Source organism: Erpetoichthys calabaricus, chromosome 8 (assembly GCF_900747795.2).
Source record: "Erpetoichthys calabaricus chromosome 8, fErpCal1.3, whole genome shotgun sequence".
In the NCBI taxonomy this organism is placed as follows: Eukaryota; Metazoa; Chordata; class Cladistia; order Polypteriformes; family Polypteridae; genus Erpetoichthys; species Erpetoichthys calabaricus.
In genome coordinates, this window is record NC_041401.2 from 194540979 (window position 1) to 194565072 (window position 24094).

Below are 24094 nucleotides of genomic sequence, written 5' to 3' on the forward strand. Positions count from 1 at the left end.
AGGGGCCACAATGACGGTTGGGGCATCAAACTAAAAGAAGTGGGAGCTCAGGGTGTCGGGTGCAGAACTGGCTCAGACACAGACATCAGAGGGTGACGGGGTGAGGAACCTCATCAGAACTGGCCGATGTTAAGAGTGGTGACCAGCAGGGGGCAGTGCTGGGGCCACTGCTATTTTTAATATCTATAAATGATTTAGATAGGGATATAAGGAACAAGCAGGTTAAGTCTGCAGATGATACCAAGATAGGTGGATTAGCAGATAATTTGGAACCTGTTATATCATCACAGAGGGACTTGGATAGCAGACAGGCTTGGACAGATTTGTGGACGATGAAATTTAATGTCTGTAAATTACACAAAGGAGTAAAAATTTGAGGTTTGAATGCACAATGGGTGGTTGGAAAATCGAGAGTCCACCTCATGAGATGGATTTAGGAGTCACAGTGGACTCTAAGCTATCGACTTCCCGACAGTGTTCAGAAGCCATTAAGAAGGCTAACAGAATGTCAGGTTATATAGCGCCTTGACATGTGCAGTACAAGTCACAGGAGGTTCTGCTCAGGCTTTATAACCCACTGGTGAGACCTCATCTTGAGTCCTGGGTGCAGTTTGGGTCTCCAGGCTACAAAAAGGACATAGCAGCACAAGAGAAGGTCCAGAGAAGAGCAACTAGGCTGATTCAGGGCTACAGGGGTGAGTTAGGAGGAAAGACTAAAAGAGCTGAGCCTTTACAGGAGATGAAGAGGAGACCTGACTGAAGTGTTTAAAATTATGAAGTGAATTAGTCCAGTGGATCGAGACGGTGAGTTTAAAATGAGGTCATCAAGAACATGGGGACACAGTTGGAAACTTGTGAAGGGGAAATTTTGCACAAACATTAGGAAGTTTTTCTTTACACAAAGAACGATGGACACTTGGAATAAGCGACCAAGTAGTGATAGACACTTGGAATAAATGACCAAGTAGTGTGGTAGACAGTAAGACATTGGGGACTTTCAAAACTCGACTTGATGTTTTTTTGGAAGAAATAAGTGGAGAGGACTGGGTGAGCTTTGTTGGGCTGAATGGCCTGATCTTGTCCTGAGTGTTCTAATGTACTAATCTTCTGGTCCAAGTAGATCTCTAATGAAGATCTTGTGGTCATAATCGAGCCTTTGACACGTAAAAAGGTGTTGGGTCAGCCTCCCGTATCATAGGAAAGTGGTTGAAAATGTGAAGATTTGTTGAGAACAGGTCTTTACAGACAAGAGTCCAAAACAACACTGAGGTTATGGTACAGACACGGTGGTATTAAAGTCGGAAGGGGGGGGAAGTGATGTGTATGTGATGTTTACACGAAGTCACATGGTGATGAGGAAAGCGCGCCCGGGCCTGGAACGTTAATGTGCAGTGTGAGTGCAAGCCAGCGGGGGAGTGGGGGGAGGGGGGACAATTGCACAAGGGCACAGGACTGAACAAACGGGCGTAGTGGGAGACCACCCTCACCGTCTAGGAAAATCTTTTTACAAAATTTAAATAAAATTTTCTTTATACACAAAACAAACTCAAAAATCACAGTTCAGTACGTCTCCATTATTTGTCACTACTGGGAAAGCTCGCGGTCACACCACGGCGGGGCTGAAAAGTCTTACCTAATTACCCGTACGAGGTCGTAAAATGCTTTGTCCACATTAAGCGGTGGGTCCTTGGCACTTGTTTCTATGTAAGGAATCTGCAAACCAAAAACAGAAACAAAAGCAAAGAGTAAGAAAGATGGAAGCGAAAAAGCTCCAGGAACTGGCATGACGACTGGCAAGCGAGTGAGCGCAGGGCTAATGGCAGTGCCAGTGATGGTGTTATGACAGAGGTGACAAAGGCCTAAACACACACAAAAGTCACATGGCCTAAAACCTCAAACAAAAAAAAAAAACACAAAGGCAGGCCTTAAAAGAGAAAGCCCTACAAAGGGAGAGGATAACCTCTGAAACACCTGGCCTAAAAAACAAATAAAACCTTTCTATTTATTCCGGTTAAGCAAAAGAATCCCAACAGATGGAAAATTCTAATAGAACTAAACCCCAAACAAAACTCAGTACAAAAATATTCAAAAGAAAACTAAACCCCAAAAGATAGAAAATGGAGTTTTTGCCCAGGCAAAATAGTTGTGAGGCCTCCAAACAAAGCCATTCAAGCTGTCCAGATTCTTCCCTGGTCTGACCAGTAAAGGCTCAGCTTAACTCAGTTAGGCCCCACATATTACCTGCTGGCTTCTGCTGGTTTAGGCCCAAAAATTAGGAGCAGGCAAAAAACTAGAAATACAGCATAAAACCCCTCAAGGAGAGGGATAACCGTAAACGTATGGCTTATATTGAAAAGGTCAAACAAGAATCTTTTTAAACCAACAATATGTTTGCAAAAAGAGCTAAAAGAGGCGCACGAGCTTCAGTTCCTGTTCACATCAAATACCAGAGTGTGATTTCCGTGATTTGGACCCTGGCATGAATGTTGGTGCCAGATGGACTGGTTTGAATATTTCTAGAACTGCTGATCTCCAGGGATTTATACACACAACTCAGAATGGTGCAAAAAAAAAAACCCCAGAAAATGTCCACTGAGTGGCAGTTCTGTTCATGAGAGAGGTCAGAGTGAGTCGAGCTGACAGAAAGGCTACTCTACCTCAGATGACCACTCTGCCCAACTGTGGGGAGCGGAGAAAGACATCTCAGAATGTGCCACATGTTAAACCTTGAGGTCGATGGGCTACAACAGCTGAAGGCCACGTCAGGCTTCACTCCTGTCAGTCAAGGTGAGGCTGCAGTGGGCAACAAGTTCACCAAAACTGGGGAAGTGTGAAGCCTGGTCTGAAGAATCTCAGTTTCTGCTGAGGCACCACCAGCATGAACCCAACCTGCCCTGTGTCAACGGTCCAGGCTGGTGCCAGTGGTGGGATAAATGTGTGGGGAATGTTTACTTGGCACCCTGTGGGCACATTAATACCAATCAATTGCAATTGAATTGAATGCCATAGCCTACTGGTGTCATGAACTAGAAGTCCCAAAGCATGTAAATCACAAAATGACTTCCAAAAATGCCTCCGGCGCCGACCTGAGAACACCAGGGGGCGCCATCACCAACTCATACTTACGTTGTATTTAGCTGCCATTTCTTTGCCCTGTTCACTTGAAACTTTCCGTAAGTGCATCAGGTCTACTTTGTTCGCCACGAGGATCATTGGAAAAGATTCCCTAAATGAGAAAAAAAAAAATGAAGTCATTGGGCATATTAATTCAAAAATATAATTTCTGTACCACACACTGCATAAACACACACTACTTTAATTATGTATATCTATATATAGTTCCTCCCTGGCATGTGGTACCAGCCTGGACTGAGAGGTGGGCGCTGCTGCTCTTCTTCTTCCTCAATAGTGCAAAGAAACCTCCCAATGAGGGTAACCGACTTTACCCCTTCCGGTCTCCGGGCCATAAAAACACAACCGCCCGGGAGGAGACACCACTTCTTACCCCAGCGAGTGGAGCACAGGAGCTCCTCGCTCATCAGATGGCAGACGAAGCAGTCTTTAGTTGTCGTGCCCACGTTATTCTGGTGGCAGCAGTTCTTGTTTCAATTTTCACAACATCGAGCGTTGGTTTTTGTTTAATTCGTTAAAGTAAATGGGGACGGCAAAGATGGCACCATAAAATGTATCGTTGTTTAAGCCTGTCATTCCCTCAGACCACCACAATGTACTACTATTAATTACTTAGCCGACGCCTTTCTCCAAAGCGACTTACGACTTTTGAGACACAGTTGGTTCCATTTCTTTTGTTTTTCCAGTTGGAGCCCAGGCAGGTCATGTGACTGACTTGTGGTGTCAGTCGTGGGATTTGAATCCACAGCCTCAGGGTTTGAAGTCCAAGGCGCTAACCGCTACGCCACACTGCCTGCCCGAGACTGATGTATGTCTGTCTACAATAACATAATGCCCTTTGGTAAACTCTCCAACATTAAATAATTAAGTTATTTTATTCAGTTATTTATTTATAATCCTATTAATGATTTCTGAATATTTATAAAGTCAAGCATTGTTGTCGTTCCTTTATATTCTCAAAGACAGAGACCTAAGTGACTACACGCTTCATTACATATTGCATTATATGTTGTGACACCAGTAGGGGGCATGCCAGCCACCCAACCCGACACAGACAGACAGACGCAGGAGGCACACTGATGGAAAGCACAAGTTTCTTTATTTTTTGTCACCTCGTGGGAAACACCTTCCTCATTTCCCACAGGCACAATGTAGTCTCACGCACAAACACAATACTTTTTCCTTCTTCCTCTTCTTCTCTTTCTTACTCTCCTCCTCAACAAGCTTTGTCTCCCTCCTCCCGACTCTGGCTCCCCAAGTAGTCTCTGTTGGCCCCTTATATAAGTCACCCAGAAGTGCTCCAGTCGCTTGTTGCCCCACTTCCGGCAACACTTCCCGGGTATGGCGGAAGAACCGCCCACACTGGCTCTGGAGTAGCTGCAGCGCCCCCTGGTGAAGCCCCCAACCCCCCCGATCCCAACAGGGCTGTATCCAACTCCATCTCCCATGAAGCCCACCAGGAGTCCGAAGCACCGCTGCCAGCCTGGGGGGCTGCCATTTAGTATTCTGGAGGAGGTAATGTTCTGGTCCTTCCAAGGAAGAGGTGTCCCGGCAGGGTAAGGGCCCCGGCCATCCATGACATTATGTAATTTGTATGTGACAAATGAAATTTGATCTGACGTACTTTCCACATTATGTACACAAATATCTGCTGTATGGGACGGTCAGCAGCCCAAACCGGCTGGGACACCCAAGAAATGGAAGGATGGGGGAGAGCAGCACCTTTAGGGTACTGCCCCCCACGAGAACCCTAGATGGCAGCTCCCCTGGGTTGCAGCAGTGCCCCGCAGTCCCACAGGGCATCATGGGACTTGGAGTTCCTTACCTCAACCCTGTTTATGCACTGTGCTGCTGCCACATGATTGGCTGATTGGATAATCACATGATATAAGCAGAGGAGGAGAGTTGTTCATAATCATTGGCCCGCTGAGCGCACTCACACAAAATGGAATGAGAAAACTTCAGATCAAACATTTCATTATCCTCCATTTCACACACAGTTCACCTCATGCCACATTCTGTTTGATGCAAATATGGGGTGTGAATCAAACTGCCCCACAATAGACTGGTATCCTGCCATGCGGCTGGCACTGCTGAACGTGTTACACTCACCATTACAAGCTTATAATGGGCCAAGTCTCCATTAGAGTCAGCCTTACCAGTTTATACATTTCAGGATCACAGAAGCTGCAGCCTATCCCAGCAGCTTTATGTGCAAGGCAAGAACCAAACTCAGAGGGGGTGCCAGGGCATCGCGGGTGTCGCACAGCTATCACGGGCACACAAGTGTCCTCACCTGTCCTTAACTCTCAGAATGAGCTGATGAAAGCGGTCAACGTGCTCAAAGCTGGCTTTGTCCGTCACCGAGTACACGATGAGGAATCCATCACCGGTTCTCATATACTGCTCTCTCATCGCACTGAACTCCTCTTGGCCAGCAGTGTCCAGAACTGCAAGAAAACACAAGCAGAAACTTTCACAAATCAGCCGTGTCAAGTCTGGGATGAAGCTGGAAAAGGGGAACATCGCACATCCCATTAGTGGAGTGTTGACAATCGAATCCCCCACTTTATCTGCATTACCCAACCGCAGCCCTGGGGACACGGCCTTCAGTCCAACACGTACTTTACTGAAAAAGCTAAATGTTTTGAGCTTCTGTAAAAATTTAAATTAAGTTAATCATCTATCTATTATATAGTGCAATTCACATCTGTCATATAGTGCCTTTCATATCTATCTGTCTATCATATAGGGCCTTTCACTCTATCTATCTATCTTATTATATAGTACCTTTCATATCTATCTATCTATCTATCTATCTATCTATCTATCTATCTATCTATCTATCTATCTATCTATCTATCTATCTATCTATCTATCTATTGTGGTGGGTGGCCGGCTAAATATTCCTGCCATCACCCCCAGGCCACCAGGTGGAGCTCTCCCAACTGTGTGGACGTTTCCCGAATTCCAGCAGGGCCTCATGGACATTGTAGTTTATATGCACAGCCCTGCTGGATACCATGGGGACCACCAGGAGTCGCTGTGGGGAGGCTGCCGGACTCTTACTTGCCCTATAACCCGTAGGTGCGTCATGATCACATGACAAGAGGAAACGACGTGCTTCCGGGTTGAAGAAAGGAGCTTTTTATCCGACCTGGAAGTGTTCATGATCACATGGACAGAAGGGAGAAACACTTCCGGGTCATGGACTATATAAAGGACTCTGGGAAACCAGTACACTGAGCTGAGCTGGGAGGAAGGGTGGCAAAGTGTCTGGGAGTGTGGAGGATTGATTACTGTATTGTTTATTGATTTATGAATATTGCGGAGTGGAGGGTGCTTTGTGCACGTTATTGTTCAAATAAAGGTAGTATTTGGAGTTTTACCTGGTGTCTGGAGTCGAGTCAGAGGGTTCAAGAGGACGATAAGGGCCTCAATCTGCGACACTATCTATCTATCTATCTATCTATCTATCTATCTATCTATCTATCTATCTATCTATCTATCTATCTATCTATCTATCTATCTATCATATTGTGCCTTTCATGTTTATCTATCTATCTATCTGTTATATAGCGCCTTTTCTGTCTATCTTATTATATAGTGCCTTTCATATCTATGTACCGATCTCTTTATAATACCTTCTTGTTTATCATGGTGCCCGACAGTGGCATCGTGTGGCATGTTGGCTTGTCATGAAACAAACAATTTTATTATGTAACGTTCAGAATTTATGCGCGTTTTGTGAGGTGAGTCAAATGAAAACCTTAAAATTGAGACAGAAACTCTAAACATCGTACCATTGTCATGCAAGTGTAATTTACGTTTATATTCAACTTTTTTGTGGGGCTTTATAATTGTATTAAACATCTTTTCTGGGGTTTAATGGCCCAGACAATTTGCTTCTGATGTGTGCTTTTCATTTGGATTCCTCATTTCAAAGTTTATACTATTTTACTGTTGTTTTCAACACCATTTTGTTTTTCCAATGGGTGCCAAGATTTTGTGGGTTTTTGGAACAATTGTTATCATCGTTACACATCCCACCATGCTTTGGCGCAGCATGATGTCATCATTAGTGCAATTCTATAAAGGCCACTACTTAACAGCCTTTTAGTTCATTCCAGGTTTAGTTTAGGGTGTAGGACTGTAATACTTACTCTGAGACAGCAGGTGGCACTGGTGTGCCAACTGTAGCACACAGAAAATAAAAAACACTCACTGGGACCCTCAGAGTCAAAATTTGGTCTTAGAGAGCAACTATATATATATATCTCTATATATAGTAGGTGCCAAGGTGGACAGACTGGCATCCCGACCAGCAGCGAGGGTGGTTCCTTACCCGGACAGGAGGCCTGAACAGAAGGATATGGTTTTCCTGGCTGGGGACATATAACAGGAGGACAGGCGAGGACCGTCTCTTGTGGCTATGGCATCCTCCAGTATGTCAGATGGCAGCAGCTCCCATTTGTACTGCAGTGCTGACGGAGAGGCCTGCTGGGACACGTGCGTGCCACCAAAGGGAGCCGTGGGGAGAGGACTCACTCATTTTAAGGAGGTCCCAGGGTGTAATCCTGTAACACCAGAAGTACTTCCAGGTCAGGCATAAAAGAAGCCGCTCCGCCTGATCCAGGTGAGTTGGGAGTTGTGAGGTGGAGGACAAGCCTTGCCTGGTGGAAAGCAGACCTGCGCTTGCGAGGGCTTTTGTGAAGAAAGGTATTTTTTGTATAATTAAATGCACTTTACATTGAACCTGTGGCTGCGTCTGTGCTCTGTGTGTGGAGGCTGGGGCTCAGTGGCGCCCCCTACCTGCCACAATACAGATTGTGGTTTCCTGCATGTTGACCTTCTTGCTCTGTCGGTGTTGTCACCAACGCACTTTGCAGATCATATTGGGACTTCATGTTCCTTGGATTGCCTAAGGGGGGGAGCACCTTTTTATTTTTGCCTTTGTGCTCCGCGGAGCTTTTTTGGTTTATTACAGAACAATTTTAGATAATATTTTATTCATAAAGACCCTGTGACTTGCCCTGTGACTAGCTGGGTCTTGATGGTTTTAGCCCCCCAGTGGGCATTTTTAAGGTTATTTTGTGCATTTTTTTTTTGCTTTCTTAAAAGGCCCACACCATTTTTGGTATTGTTAAAGCATAGCAATGTGGGGGGATTGGGGTGGTTGAGGGTCCGATTAGGGACTGCTTGCTGCCCCAGCCTTGAAGCGTTTTGATTTTTTCCACACCTATTCATTTGTACTATTAGGCCGACAGCCTTCCGCATTGTGGGAAGAGGGGCCTCAGTGGTCCGGAGCAGAGCTCAGAGCAGGTTCAGAGAGTCACGTGAAGCCAGCAGCTGCGTCAGGAGAACTTCGGCGGGAGGCTCCGGCAGGCTGGCCCCGGTTATGTAACTTGCCGTATTTAATGATACAGCCGTTGTGAAAGACCCTCCTACACACATGTCAAAGAGGAGCCTGAGGCGCCCGAGAACACCCAGATCACAGCTGGCGACGCGTGACAGATGATAAGAGACGGGCCGGAAATTACCGGAAGGGGGCTGACACCTCCCGGTTTGTGAATCACAGCATGAGATGACGCGATGGCTTATGCAACGCGCTCTGAAATTCCTTCAGAATATTTGTGCAATTACAGCTGGATTCTCTTCCCAATTTCCCAGCTCGATGATCAGAGTGCTTAAAGTAACGGAGCCCAACACACAAAAGGGGACAATCCACCCCACGGGTGGTGCTGGTCCAGCGCATCCATTTTCTGATACAGGGGACCAAAGAACCCCTGTATAGGCGTCCACCTGATAAACTCGGGAGACGACGGAGACGTACAGGGAATGGCAAGTGTTAACAGAGGACACCTTTCCTATACAGTGGATCGAGAAAGTCGTCAGACCGCCTCTTCGCTTTATCATCCCGTGCATTACATTTCATCTCCGGACCCCCCATTTCGTTCAAATGTTTTTCTGCCGAGTCAGCTTACCGTCGAGGATGGCCCACTGGCCGTCGATTTCGGTGTGTTTCAAGTAGGAGTCCTCTATCGTGGGGTCATAGTCGGGAACAAAGATTTTCTGGAAAAACTGGATGGTAAGGGCGCTTTTCCCAACTCCGCCATCTCCCACTACTACTAGCTTGTAGGTTGGGAGGTTTTCACTTGGAACTGCGCTGGTGGCCATGGCTTCTTTACACCTAAAAAAAAAGACACAAAGGGCAGAAACAAAAAACGCAAATCAACATACTTGTTGTAAAGTGCCAGTCTGCCCACCAGAAGGGGGCTCTACCATCAGAGGAGCTTCACTCCATGATTTAGAGAACACCTTCAAGTCAGCTGTGACGGAGCGGGTCGGCTCCTGGCCCCCTCTTCCATTTTGGGAGCCTCTTGAACCCGACGCCGTCAGTACCGTAACTGAGATGAGGTTGGCAGATGAGGACAAAACACACATGACGCAAGGGGATGGTGAAAAAGGGCTCAAGACCTCTAATTAAAAGCGAGCCGAGAAAAATCACAAGGGTTCAAAAGTGCAGCTCTTCAAAAATGCCAGGTGGGATCAAGAAAAAAAGAAAAGAAATCACCGGAATGGAGGCCTGAAGATCCAAGCCCCGTCCACTCTGCTACAGTTTCATATAAAAAATGGAGTTTCGAAGTGAAGACGAAGCTCCGCCAGCAGTGGCATTTTCACATAGCTTATGAAAGTTATGTCCACTTACACCTGAATGATCGAAAACGTACACGGTGCAGACATTCGCCTACACAGGGCACGCGCATATTCACGGAAATATCCTTAAAGGGACGGATAACGGCGACAGCATCTCGGTTTTATCACAAAATTGTAGCGTCCAGTAAATGCTTTGCCTTTTGCACACGTAAGCAGCACTCAGATGGTACACAAACATAATTTAGAGGAATTAAAGGTAAACCACACACACAACAAGTGCCATGGAAAGAAACTCCATGTTGGAATATGGTTGGGTGAAGGGTGACCAATCAGAGACTGAGGCGGGATAATGAGCAGGAACCAATCAAGTGAGGGGGCCACGTTAAAAGCACCAAACAATCAGACAGCAATTAGACTCTGCGCTTCCACCCATCCGCACTGCAATGCTGAGCCAGCGTCATCAGAAGTGCGCGCCCCTGGGCGTCGTTTTCAAGATGGGGTTTAAAAAATGCCAGGGTAGTGTGGCAGAAAAGCCGAGTTTTAAAATGAAGATGTAGCAGTGTGGACATAACCCCAGCCCCAGGGACCACAATACATGACTTCTAGGCGGGAGAGACTGAGTAGCTGGTCTCATTGTGCCTGAGGACGCCACATGACACAACTACGAATTGCAGGGGGTGACAAACTACACGACTGCGTGACAACTTTGGAGCTCACACCTTTGATTTTTACAGGGTGGGTCACTGGGGATGTCACATTACATGACTTGTAGCCTTGGGGTGCAGTCGCTGATCTTGTCACCTATCGATGTTAAACTATACAGTTAGAAATCTCAGTTGGTGACAAAAATTACACGACTCTGTGACTACTTTCCAGTGCAGGTTCATATTACCGAAGTATTGTGAGCAGACCCCTTTGATTTTGTTGGGGTGGGTTCGAGTTGCTGGGAATGTCAACCTACATGACAGTGGGGGGGTCACACTTGATGACTTCTAGTCAGAAGGGAGGAGCCAGTGCTGGAATGTTGTCACAGAGTCGTGTAGTTAAACATTTCTAGTGGGGATGGCAAACTACACGACTAAATGGGACTGTTTCAATTCAACTGGCGTGTCACACTAAATGATTTCTAGTCAGTAGGGACATTAAGTCGCTGCTCTTGTCACTTAAATGAAGTCCAATTACACAACTAGGAATGTCAGAGGATAACAAACTATACGACTCCGTGACAACTTTCCTGTGCTGGCTCACAATTCCAGAGTATCAAAAGCTGACCCCCTTTGATTCTGTCAGGGTGAGGCTGAGTTTCTGAGGATGTCAAATTACACGACTTCTAGTCAAAAGAGATGTCAAAATTGTCAGCAGCAGTTGCTAGACCCGTCACCTGAGGGCGTCAAATTACACAACTAGGAATCGCAGGGGGTGACAAACTACACAACTGTGTGACAACTTTCCAGCATACTTTTAGCTCACACCTTTGATTTTTTACAGGGTGAGTCCCAGTCACTGGGGATGTCACACTGCATGACTTGAAGCTGGAGGGGATGTCAGAAATTGACAACTGCAGTTGCTGACCTTGTCACCTATGGGTGCCAAACTACATAGCTAGAAATCTCAGAGGGTGACAAACATAACAACATGGGTCTCTGTTTCAGTTCAAGCCAGCATCACACTAAATGACTTCTGGTCAGTAGGGATGTTAAGTTAAGTCACTGCTCTTGTCACTTAAATAAAGTCCAATTACACAACTAGGAATGGCAGGGGATGACAAAGTAAATGACTCCATGACAACTCTCCTGCGCTGCCTCACAATTCCAGAGTACAAAAAGCTGACCCCTTTGATTCTGTCAGGGTGAGATGTCAAACTACACGACTGTGGGACGGTCACACTACATTCCTAGTGGGGATGGCAAACTACACAACTGCATGGGTCACCATTTCAATTCAAGCCAGCGTCAAGCTACATGACTTCTAGTCAGAAGAGACGTCAAAACTGACAACGGCAGTCGATCTTGTCTTGCCTGAGGACGTCAAATTACACAGATAGAAATCTCAGATGGTGACAGACTACAGAACTGTGTGTACAGGGTCACATTTTCGAAGTATCGAAAGCTCTTTTCCTTTGAATCACTCAGCACGTCAAACTACACTTCTTCTGGGGTCTCACCACTTTAATCCAAGGTGGCATCACACTACATGACTTCTAGTCAGAGGGGTGTCAAATTGACAACTGCAGTTGCTAGACCCGTCACCTACGGATGTCAAAAATGGCAGGGGATGACAAACTACACGACTCCAAGACAACTTTCCATTGCTGGCTCACATTTCCTAAGAATCCCAAGCTCGGCCCCTTTGATTTTGTCGGGTGAGGCTGAGGCGCTGAGGATGTCAAACTACACAACAGGGTGGGTCACCATGTCAATCCAAGCCAGCGTCACACTACATGACTTGTAGCCAGATGGGTATCAAAATTGACAACTGCAGTCTCTGATCTCGTTGCCTAAAGATGTCAAATGACCCCAGTAGGTTTCTCTGGGGGTGACAAACTACATGACTCTGTGACGACTTTCCAGCGCAGGTTCACATTTCCAAAGCATCGCAAGCTCAGCCCTGGTGATATCAAACTACATGACGTGTCACCATTTCGGTTCTAACCGGTGGCACACTATGTGACTTCCACTCACAGTCGCTGATCTTGTCACCTGAGGGTGTGAAATTGCACAACTTGTAATCTCCAGGGATGACAGGTGCCATGACCTTCCAGAATAGGCTGACATTTCCAAAGTATCGTGAAGTAAGCCTGAGTCCGAGTCACTGGGGATGTCAAAGTACACGACTGGTGTGGGTCGCCATTTCAACAACAACAACAACAACATTTATTTATATAGCACATTTTCATACAAAAAGTAGCTCAAAGTGCATACATAACATAATTTCAATCCAAGCCAGCGTCACACCACATGACTTGTAGCCAGAGGAGGTGTCAAAATTGACAACAGCTGATCTCGTCACCTAAGGGTGTCAAATGACACAGCTTGGAGTCTCAGGGGATGACATACTCAGTGACTGTGTGACAACTTGCCGGCATACTTTGACTTTTACAGGGTGAATTGGAGTCACTGGGGATATCAAACTACACGATCAATAGTCAGAGGTGGACGTCAAAAATGACAACTGCAGTCGTTGATCTTGTCACCTATGGAGGTCAAATTACACAGCTAGAAATTTCAGAGGGTGACAAAAATGGCACGACTCTGTGACGACTTTCCAGCACAGGCTCACATTTCCAAAGCATTGCAGGCTCACCCCTTTTGATTTTTTCGGGGTGACTCTGAGTCGCTGGTGATGTCAAACTACACGACTATAAGGGAGGGGGGTGTCAAAGTGAGTGCCCCTGCCACGCTGAGATTATGTATATAAAGTCTGTGATGGAAACCCACTTTAAAAATCAGGCATTGTGAAGAGGCCATTAGCCAGTACAGTTTCTAAGGTGTCTGGAAGGCTCTCGCTTGATGAAGATGATGATGTAAGATGGCATCACCAATGAGCAGGTGCCAACCGAGACATACCGTTGATTTATTTTTTGTGACATGAAAGGTGTGTGAATCTGCGCGTTTCGCTTCTCATTAGCCAAAGAGGGACAGACATGTTTACTGAGGAAAGTTCCGGAACGGCCCCACCATAAAACTCGTGCCAAATGTGACACCAAGACTGCCAGCCTGCAAGGACACTTCTGCCAGCCTAAGAGTGAAGCTCTAAATGGCGGGCCGGTCTGCCTCCGAGTCCTTGTCCCTTCATTCACCTCTCTGTGACAGCCATGGCCAGCATACACACGCACACCTCGGAGAAGGAGACGTCTAATTTTCAAGACAGCCAGGCGGGCAGGAAACTCCGTCTAGACACACAGATCACTCTGGGCACACCAGGGCGTGGGCACACTTGGTAAAGCAGAAATGCCAGACACCACCTGCTGATGTTGCATGAGTCCGTCTATCAGAATAAGAAGCCGCTGAGCGCTCCGAACGTCCTGGGCGAATGTCACTGTGGGCGTCTAGCACAGGAGCAGATTGTCCCCAAGCACCTAGCAGGAAGCCGGTTAGAGAAAATAATTCCAAGCTCAATATCTGCTTGTGGTTGTCATGCAACTGTGCAAGTCATCATTGCACGAAAAAGAGATTAAAACAGAAAAAAAGCTTGGATGATGTTTATTTCCTTCTGATATTCATCTTCATGCAGGCGGCACCACCGAGTCACTCACAGCCACTCATGCCAAAGGCACAGCTAAAGCAGAGTCCTGAGGCGCCACCTACTGGTCAGCTCAATGCCAATGCGCTCTGTGACCCTGAGCAAGTCACCTGACCACCCGCCCCCCGGGGGGCTTAAATACAAGGGACAAGTTGGTAATCAACCCTACAAGGCGCTATATCAGATCTTACGAGTTTCTGTTTCGGTTCCTATGACTGATGCATGGTGTGACCCTGAGGGAGCCATTTAGTTTGGTGGCCCTTCCATTACCCAAATATAAAAACCAGCTGTGCTGTTATCATTTTCAGAAGAGTTTTGGTTATGAAAGGCGCTACATAAAACCACCAAGGTCCGATTTCACCCCCCACCATTACTATGATGTGACCCTGAAACAGTCAGGCTCTTTCTGTGAAGCACTTATTGAAAGGCGCTATATCAAATCACAAAGTCTCCAAAACCGATGCATTAGGCTAACAGTGAAGAAATACGGAAACAGCTTCAGTCCCCGTGACTGGTACTGGTGCCTTCATCCAAGGCGACTTAAGGCATTTGAAGTACAACTCAAGGTTCCATTTCTTCTGTTTTTCCAATCGGAGCTCTGGCATGTGAAGTGACATGCTCAGGGTCACACACTGGTGTCAGCAGTGGGATTTCAACCCACAGCCTCAGGGTTTGACATCCAAAGCCTTTAGCACCACACCACAGCACACTGCCTGCAGGGGCACTCCCACCAATTAAAGGAAAAACCAGCTGTGCCTTTTTCTATCAAACACATTGAGAGAAGGCTTTTGCTTATGAAAGGCGCTACATGAAATCAGAAAACCTTTACTTTATATAGCGCCTTTTACAAAGAGCAGCACATCCCTTCAAGGTGTTTCACTATCAAAACGATCAGACATTCAAACCATCTATTTGATTTGCCTGTTACCGTCTCTCCATCCAGCCATTATTAAAGCTCATAACAGACCATAATACTTCCAAAAGGGTCACAGGAGGCTGAGACCTCCCCTGGCAGCATCAGAAGCAACTCAAGAACCAAACCCTGGCAGCAATGGCAGTCCACCGCAGGGCAGATTTAGAGACGGGTACAACTATCAAGACCACCCACACCTGATCCTCTTCAGCTTCAACTGCTGTCAGTTTACAGGTCAAAGCACAGAAGACATGTTAATCCGAAAGCGCCCCCCTGTGGACCATCGTGGTATTGCAATTTGCTTCTGCCAAAGCAGGAAAGCATGAGGTGAGCTGACCTTAAACCAAGAGTGGACCAACAGACTGATGTCCATGAAGTCCTATGGATGGCAGCCGACGACTCTTCTCCCAGCTGTCACGAGGACCCCCTTTTTTTGTTGGACCCGTCAAGTCTCCACTGATGCCAGTCTCTGGCGGATGAGAGCAAAACCAGTGTGGTGGCCACTTCGCCAGCTTGCTGCGTCACAATCACCTGCAAGGAACTGACAGAGAAACACGTCGATGGGCCTCCAGGCAGGCAGGAAGCCCCGACAAGTGCTTTTCCGCCACCGAACAATGTCAGGAAGTGGGCAGCTTCCCTTTTTTTCACAAGTCGCATAACAACCAAGGAAAATAAAATTTGACAAAAAAAAAAAAACGCAGCCGCTTGTGGGAATGATGACAGGGACAAACGGCTTCGGCCTGAACGGAAGGGCAACATCACCATCCCCCCCCTCCCCCCCCGTCATGGCATTCCAGAAGTGGAGCCCCTTCCGGCAGCCGTGTGAAGGAAGCTGAGCCCATATGAAATATGAGGACTGGGCTAACGGCGGGTCACGGGTGGTAAGGAGAGTGAGGCCGGTAACCCGGAGACGAGCCTGCATCTCCAGACCTGTGGTGATCTGACCTCGGGGTTCACTCACCTCAGCAAACTGGCAACATGGGGGCCCCTAAACGCTCGGCCTAATCCTTTAATATACAGGCATGTGAAAAAGTAAGTGCACCCCACGGAAACAGTCAACGTCTTTGAAAAGGCTGACAGTATGCAAACCGTGCCGGCAGATAAAGGTGACCATATCAGGCTGATGTGGGAGTCTTCATTCTCATAATCTAAATGATCAAAAATTCAGATGTCTCACGTGGAAAAAGTAAGTGCACCCCTCCATTAATCACTACTTCACCTCCATCAGATTAGAAGCAGGCGTTCCAGATGAGGTGAAAGTGATCTGAGCCCCCTCTACTGGTGGACCTGACTGTTGTATTTAAGCTGCAGATTTCGAGGGTCTGCAGACCCTCCTTAGCTTTTGACGTGTGTGGTGTCATCGTCCCAAGATCTGAAGAGCTCTCCAAGACCCTTCTTGGGAAATGTGGATGCCTGGGAGTCTGGCAAAGGGAATCAGAAAGGCGGCCCAATTATTTGAAATCAATCATTCCACTGTCTTTCAGAAGCATCTTCTGCACGTGGCATCGATTTCAAACGACTGCTAATTTCTACCCAAGGGCTGACCATCTGATACTAAAAGAAAAGCCTGCACAAACCTCAACATTTTACTGGGGAGGGGGTCTGGGACACTTGGAAAAATTTGGTGTCACGGGGTGTGCCGGGAAAAAAAAAAGACATTGTTTTCCGAAAAGAACAACAGTTTGGCATCGGACATCTACAGTATCGCCGTGTACCCCTGACAATTCAGCCTGCTGCTTCTGCCAGCAGTCGTATCATCAAGCGACACCAGTGAGCGACTTGCATTGGCAGCCATGCACGACACAGCGTCCTCCGTGTTTCACAGGTGATGTGCTATTCATCGGATCAGGTGCCATTCCTTCTCCTCTCTATTCATTTTGATCTTAGTTTCCTTTGTCCAAAGAGTATTGTTCTAGAGCTGGAGGAGGAAGAGGAGGAGGTTGGGAGCAGGCGCCAATTTTACAGCAGGTTGCCACACACACCACACGACGAGTCACCCGGATTGGGAGCCGAGCGCAGCGGGTGACCCCTCAGCACCACACTGGGACTCTGTGGCCGGAGTGCCAATTCTGCCACCAACCTTCAAGTTTTCCCTGCCAGTTTGTGCACCTGCTTGTGGGTGGCTGGATGCTGACTAACGTCACACCCAGGATGGAGTGATTACCAGTTAAGGGCCTTGCTCAAGAACTGGACAGTCAAGTCGAGTTGGGGGGCATGCACTGGTATAGTGCGTCACCGCACCCATCACACAACGAAACAGCTTGGGATCCCGGTTGGCAACCCCCCAGGCAGACACGTGGTCCAGTCCCATCCTCTATCTGCCACAGCCAGGTGTTATGTGGTGGAGTGGCGGAGTGGTGGCTCTGAGGCTCTCGGGATCTGCACTGGCAATCGGAAGGTTGTCGGTTCAAATCCCGTAAATGCCAAACGGGACTCTGCTCTGTTGGGCCCTTAACCTGCAATTGCTGAGCGCTTTGAGTAGTGAGAAAAGCGCTATATAAATGCAAAGAATTATTATTATTAATTTGTGGGCAACCCCTTGGACTGGTCCTCAACAATGAGGGTCTTGTGAGTCAGATCACCCTCAGGTAATTGCACCACATGGCCATAGTGCCGTAACTGACGCTCCCTCACAATGCAGGTCATGTGCCACATTCAAGACCCCGTGAGCAACACAAAGTCAGACCATTGGCACCCAAGAACCCTCTGAAGAGACACACATGAAGGAGTCCAGTCTTCATCTCAGGTCACTGGATGGCGTCCATGTCTCACAAACAGGAAGCCCCAGGACTCTAAAGACTTGGACCTTCGTCCTTTTGCAGAGACATCAGGAGCACCACACACCCCTCTCCAGTGAACTCATGACCCCCCCCCCCCCCCCCATATGGTGTTACATGGGCATCCCCTTAGCCTGGTCCAGCCATTCGGGTCCTCAACAATGAGCCGGATCACCCTTGGGGAATCGCTCCACATGGCTGTAGTGCCGTAACTGACGCTCCTTCACAATGCAGGTCACGTGCCTCATTCGGGACTCCGTGAGCAACACAAAGTCAGACCATTGGCACCCAAGAACCCTCTGAAGAGACACACATGAAGGAGTCCAGTCTTCATCTCAGGTCACTGGATGGCATCCATGTCTCACAAACAGGGAGCACTAGGACTCTAAAGACGTGGACCTTCGTCCTTTTGTTGATATCGGCAGCGTCACACACCCCTTTCCAGCGACCTCATGACCCCCCATGCTCTCCCAATCCATCTACTGACTTCATAGGAAGAGTCACCAGAGTCACATGAATGTCACTGCTCCGGTGAATAAACCTCTTGATGACGCAGTCGACACTCTCTCCGCAGACAGACACACTGCTGATGGCCGTGCCCAAGAGGTCATTAAAGGCCTGGCTCTTTGGTTTTCATCAGGACCCTCGCAAGCCCAGACCCTCAGACCCCTCACTCAGTCTCTCGAGAGCCCCGATCAGAGCCTCCATTGACTCCATGAAGATCACAGCGTCGTCAACAAAGTCAAGATCAGTGAATCTCTCATCACCACAATCTGTCAAAGTCTAATCTGCTCTTTCTATGGTTGAGGCTTACCGGTGGTCTGCACCTTGTGGTAAACCCTCTGGCTTTACTTTCATGAAGTCTTCTCTTGATTGCAAACTTTGACAATGTTAGGCCAACCTCCAGGAGAGAGTGGTCTTGGTTTGGCTAAACGTCTTCTTCACCAAGGACAGAATTCTGCGATCATCCAGCAAAGTCGTCTTCTGTGGTTGTCCAGACTTTCTGCTGTGGCTGAGCCCACCAGTGTGTACCTTCTCTTTAAGAGTCTACCAAACGGTTGACTTGCCCACTCCTGGTGTCTCTGCTGTCTCTCTGGTGGCTTTGTTTTGTTTTCTGTCATGGACGGCTCTTTGGACCTCCTATTGAGACTTCACAGTTGCAGCTTCCAAGTGCAAATTCCACACCACCACCTGCTGAATAGTCGATGAAGTAACGAGGGTCCTGGCTATGGAACAGCTGGTCAGGCAAATGTCCAAATACTTCTGAGCCCCTGGAAATGGGGGGACAGTGTATGAAAATGGCTGGCATTCCTAAACAGCTCATATGATATTTTTGGTTAACCCCTTAAAGTAAAGCTGACAGTCTACACTTCAATCACATCTTGATTGCTTCATTTCAAATCCATTGAGGTGGCGTACAGAGTCCAAAAGTAAGAAAAGGATGTCACTGCACAGATACGTAAGGACCCGACTCTATATAAAATGTGATCTAATCTTTGACTTCAATGAAAAAAACGGTGCAGAGTCAGATTATCAGCAGGCCTAGGGGGCACAAGCGCACCCCATCACTGCACCCTGATACCGGGCACCACGACTGCCCACATGCCCCAAGGATAAACCAGAAGCATTAGCCGCCCAGCGTGGACGTGTGACCCCACCACTGTATGATTTTTAATTAAAAGGCTTGGCATTCTCTCACCTAAACTAAGAGTGAAGCGCATTTCTTCCATAACTGGACAGACGTGAACCACAAAAGACCAGACATTTATGTGACTCCTTTATCAAAGGCGACTTATAGCATTTATGACACAACTGGTCCCATTTCTTTAGTACAGGCAGGTGAAGTGACATGCTCACGCCCCTCAGCTCCACGTCCTCCTCCACCACCACCAACAGGCTCTGCTGAACCTCAAAACAACCGACGCCCAAAGCGTCCTAGCAGGACGCGGACGACTCTGAAGCTCAAGCCATCTCACCGCTCGTCTCGCACTGTTTCCCCTCAGGAGACACTGGTGACTCATCACCACAAACCCTTTGTCATTCTGCACTCCCAAACACTCGTGTTACATAACAAGAAATTTCAAAATAGGCTTTTCATGTCCGACTGCCATGTGCTCAGGAGAGAGAGAGAGAAAGAGAGAAAGAGAGGGAGGGAGTGAGTGAGAGACAGAGAGAGAGAGAGAAAGAGAGAGTGAGTGAGAGAGTGTGAGAGAGAAAGAGAGAGCGAGAGAAGGAGAGAGTGAGTGAGTGAGTGAGTGAGTGAGTGAGTGAGTGAGTGAGTGAGTGAGTGAGTGAGTGAGTGAGACAGAAAGAGAGAGAGTGAGTGAGAGAAGGAGAGAGAGAGCGAGTGAGAGAGAGAGTGAGTGAGTAAGAAAGAAAGAAAGAAAGAAAGAAAGGGAATGAGTGGGTGAGAAAGAGAAAGAAAGAGAGAGAGGGGGGGAGTGAGAGAGAAAGAGAGAGGGAGTGAGAGAAGGAGACAGTGAGTGAGTGAGAGAGAGAGAGTGAGTGAGAAAGAGAGTGAGTGAGTGAGAGAAAGTGAGGGAGTGAGTGAGTGAGAGAGAGAGAGTGAGTGAGTGAGAGAAGGAGAGTGAGTGAGTGAATGAGTGAGTGAGAAAGAAAGAAAGGGAGTGAGTGGGTGAGAAAGAGAAAGAAAGAGAGAGGGAGTGAGATAGAAAGAGAGAGGGAGTGAGAGAAGGAGACAGTGAGTGAGTGAGAGAGAGATAGAGAGTGAGTGAGAAAGAAAAAGAGTGAGTGAATGAGTGAGTGAGTGAGAGAAAGTGAGGGAGTGAGTGAGTGAGAGAGAAAGAGAGAGTGAGTGAGAGAAGGAGAGTGAGTGAGTGAGTGAGTGAGTGAGTGAGAAAGAAAGAGAGAGAGAGGGAGTGAGTGAGTGAAAGAGAGAGAGTGAGTGAGTGACAGAGAAAGAGAGTGAGGGAGTGAGAGAATGAGAGAGAGAGAGCTGTCAGCCTGGGCACACAAGAGGGGCAAGCAGGCCCAAGTGACTCACCCGCGTCTCAAGTGCCAGGCATTCCTCCTTCGGAAAAAGGCGTCATGGAGAGGCGGGCAGAAGGAGCCGGGCGGCACTGTAGCCTGCAGGAGGTCTGCACAGAGCAACAGAGACATGGGAGGTCTTATGTGTGAGCAATGATAATAACAGGAATGGAGAGCACACCGTGTGGATTGATGTGTGTGTGTGTGTGTGATAATAAAAATTATAATAACAAAAGAAACAATCATGCCTGAGAATGGACTGACTGAACATGGCATACTGACCAGAGGTCAGGACACGAGTTTAGAGGGTCAGGTGGATCTACTGAGTATTGACGGTGCCAGGGAGGAGGGCCGATGTGCTACATGTTGATTAGCACAAGCAAGTCACAACTTCAGTGGATAGTAAGGACATCACTATGCGTGTAACTCTTCCTACAGCTGGCTGCCTGGCCAAACTGAGCAATGAAGGAGAAGATGACCAAGAACCCCAAGGTCGTTCTGGCTGAGTTGTAGAGAACCTAGCTGTAGGTGTGAGACACTTACAGATGGACCCCTGCTACTCTAACACCCCACCGATCTCGGCTTTATGGCAGAGTGGACAGATGACACATGGGAGCTCGTCTAGTGTTTTTGTAAAAGGCACCTAAAGGACTCTCAGACTGTGAGCAACAAGATTCTCTAGTCTGATGAAACCAAGACTGAAGTGAACTGTTTGGCCTCAATTTTAAGCATCATGTCTGAAGGACACCCGCACCGCTCATCACCCGCGTAATACCTATCCAAAGGAGACGCATTGTGGTGCTAGCGGAGAGGAGTCACGGTCGAGGGAAACCTCAACGCAGCAAAGTCCAGAGATATCCATCATGAAAACCTGCTGCAGAGTGAGCACGCTGGACCTCAGATGGGGCAGACAACCTAGGAGTGGATTAGCGACGACTCTAGGAATGTTCTGGAGTGGCCAAGCCAAAGCCGGGACTTGAACCCAACTGAGCATCTCTGGAGAGACCTGAGGAGGGCCGTCCACCGACGGTCCCCTTCAACTTGGCCAAGCTGGAGAGGATCTGCAGAGAAGAATGGCAGAAAAATCACCAAATGCAACATTTTCTGAAGGCACTTTTGCCAATTGGCATTGCCATCTTCAATATGTGCAGTGTGCCGTCTGAGGTGGTGGTGCAGGGAGTGGTCAGGGTTGTGTGCCAATCCCTTGGACCTTCACCAATGGCCTAGTGCCAAGGCACAAGCACAGAGACAGAGACAGTGTGGCGAGCTAGAAGGTCTGCACAAGAATGTGTCACCGCAACCGACTTCACCCCGACAGGAAAGAGGAACAACACAGGGCAGCACCACATGATATGGCAGGTTTATAGAGGAAGTGGCGCCCCGCCGTGCCTGTGTAGGATTATGAAACTCGGAAGACGGTGACAGGACAAAGACCAGAGGGCTTTAGCTGCCGTATCGCTTATCTAATCAACAGCCCACGACCTGCAAGGTGGGCACAATGTCAGACTTTGGCACAACAAAAAATCACACAGCAGGGAAACAATACATAAATAAATGAATAAATAAAAGAATAACGTGCTGGATGTGAACTATTAGTGGACTATATTAATGAAGGGAGGGGACACTCTTCCAAAAATGCTTTGGGGTCAACTGACAGCAGACTTCAAACTTTGAACGACACCCACACCAAGAGAACGGTCTCCCACTGCTGCTCAATTGTAAGGAACGCCCAAGGGGGCCATCTCACACATTAAGGGCTGCTCAAGGGGGAAGCCTCCCGAAAAAAGTGTGGACCCTGTGCTCCAGTGTACCTGGTTCATGGTAAAAACAGGGGAGTCCAGATCCACATAATAAATATGAACTTCTTTATAAGGAATGGGAGCCACCAATGACTGAAATATCGGGCTCTAAAAACATCAATGTTGTTGGCTGAAGACCCAACACTGACACGAGTGCCACTCTGAGTGAGTCAGCTCAATTGTTACTACCTGTTAAGAGCACCTTGGGTGGGCATTCACTGTGGAAAAGGGGGCTATAAAAACTGGCACGGCCTGGCTCATTCATTAGCACTGACTCACTGAGTGACGAGTCGCTTCATTCACCTGGTAAAAATATGCAGGCTTTAAAAAGATGACCTAAAACTGTAGTAGTGAAGCATCTGGGGTGGTCTTCAGTGTTGAATAAAAATAACAATACTTGATCTGGAAATGCACAATAGATAGATAGATAGATAGATCGATATGAAAGGCACTATATAATAAATGATAGATAGATAGATCGATATGAAAGGCACTATATAATAAATGATAGATAGATAGATAGATAGATAGATAGATAGATAGATAGATAGAAGGGCACTATATAATAAATGATAGATAGATAGATAGATAGATAGATAGATAGATAGATAGATAGATAGATAGATAGATAGATAGATAGAAGGGCACTATATAATAAATGATAGATAGATAGATAGATAGATAGATAGATAGATAGATAGATAGATAGATAGATAGATAGATAGATAGAAGGGCACTATATAATAAATGATAGATAGATAGATAGATAGAGTAAAGGGCACTATATAATAAAAGATAGATAGATAGATAGATAGATAGATAGATAGATAGATAGATAGATAGATAGATAGATAGATAGATAGATAGATAGATAGATAGATAGATATGAAAGGCACTATATGATAGATCTTTTTGGTTTGCCTTGTATTTCTGTGTTATGTCATTTTGGTTTGCCATTTATTTGTTCCTATTCTTGCCAGTTTTTAATTTGCTTTTCTTTTCTTGAAAGAGGATCGAATAATGAAGAAGGACGATTACCACAGAATTCTTCAGGATGATCTCAAATTTTTAGCTAGAAAGTTGAATCCTGGACACAGCTGAGTGTTCCAACAGGGTGATGGCACCAGAATGACTAAATCAAGCTAATGTTTGGTGTTTGGAGTCACCAGACCTCAACCCCATTGACACTATGTGGACTGTACTTGCAAGTCAAGTCTGTGCCAACACATCTGGTTGAACTTCCCCAATTCTGCCAAGCAGTGGGGTTAAATATCCAACCAGAATTCTGCCAGAGACTTGGTGATGGCTACCAGAAGCCCCTGAATGAGGTGAACCATAGTGAGGGTCTTTTGCCAAACATCAGGTGTGCTGTATTTTTGATTTTGACCCTGAGGTGGTTTCGTAAAACCCACAATAAATTAAAATTGCTGTGCTACATTTCCGATTCTGCCGTCCAATCATTCTGCTACAGAAAAAGAGCAGCTGTAGATCTGACTGGCAGCCCAGTGCTGATTGATGGACAGATAAGATGCTATATGCACTACAGATACACAAACATGAAAGGAGCTTTATAAAATGAGGTATTA

The 24094-nt window shown here is 47.0% G+C and overlaps 1 protein-coding gene across 3 annotated transcripts in view; it reads right to left on the reverse strand.

The window, feature by feature from the left end:
• The window catches only part of mrasa (muscle RAS oncogene homolog a), a 33177-nt gene that overhangs the window by 3949 nt on the left and 5134 nt on the right, over window positions 1–24094 (reverse strand). For 2 of the 3 annotated variants that reach the window (XR_007935485.1, XM_028808043.2), the window contains exons 2-5: window positions 9117–9322; window positions 5429–5582; window positions 3127–3226; window positions 1634–1713 (exon numbers count right to left, since the gene is read on the reverse strand). Coding sequence is in view for 2 of the 3 variants with exons in the window: in XM_028808043.2 (XP_028663876.1) it covers window positions 1634–1713; window positions 3127–3226; window positions 5429–5582; window positions 9117–9309 (527 nt within the window). In the remaining variant the exon portion in view is untranslated. Of the gene's footprint in view, window positions 1–1633; window positions 1714–3126; window positions 3227–5428; window positions 5583–9116; window positions 9323–15281; window positions 15486–24094 lie in introns of those variants that run through there. The other variant, XM_028808044.2, reaches the window with a different exon arrangement.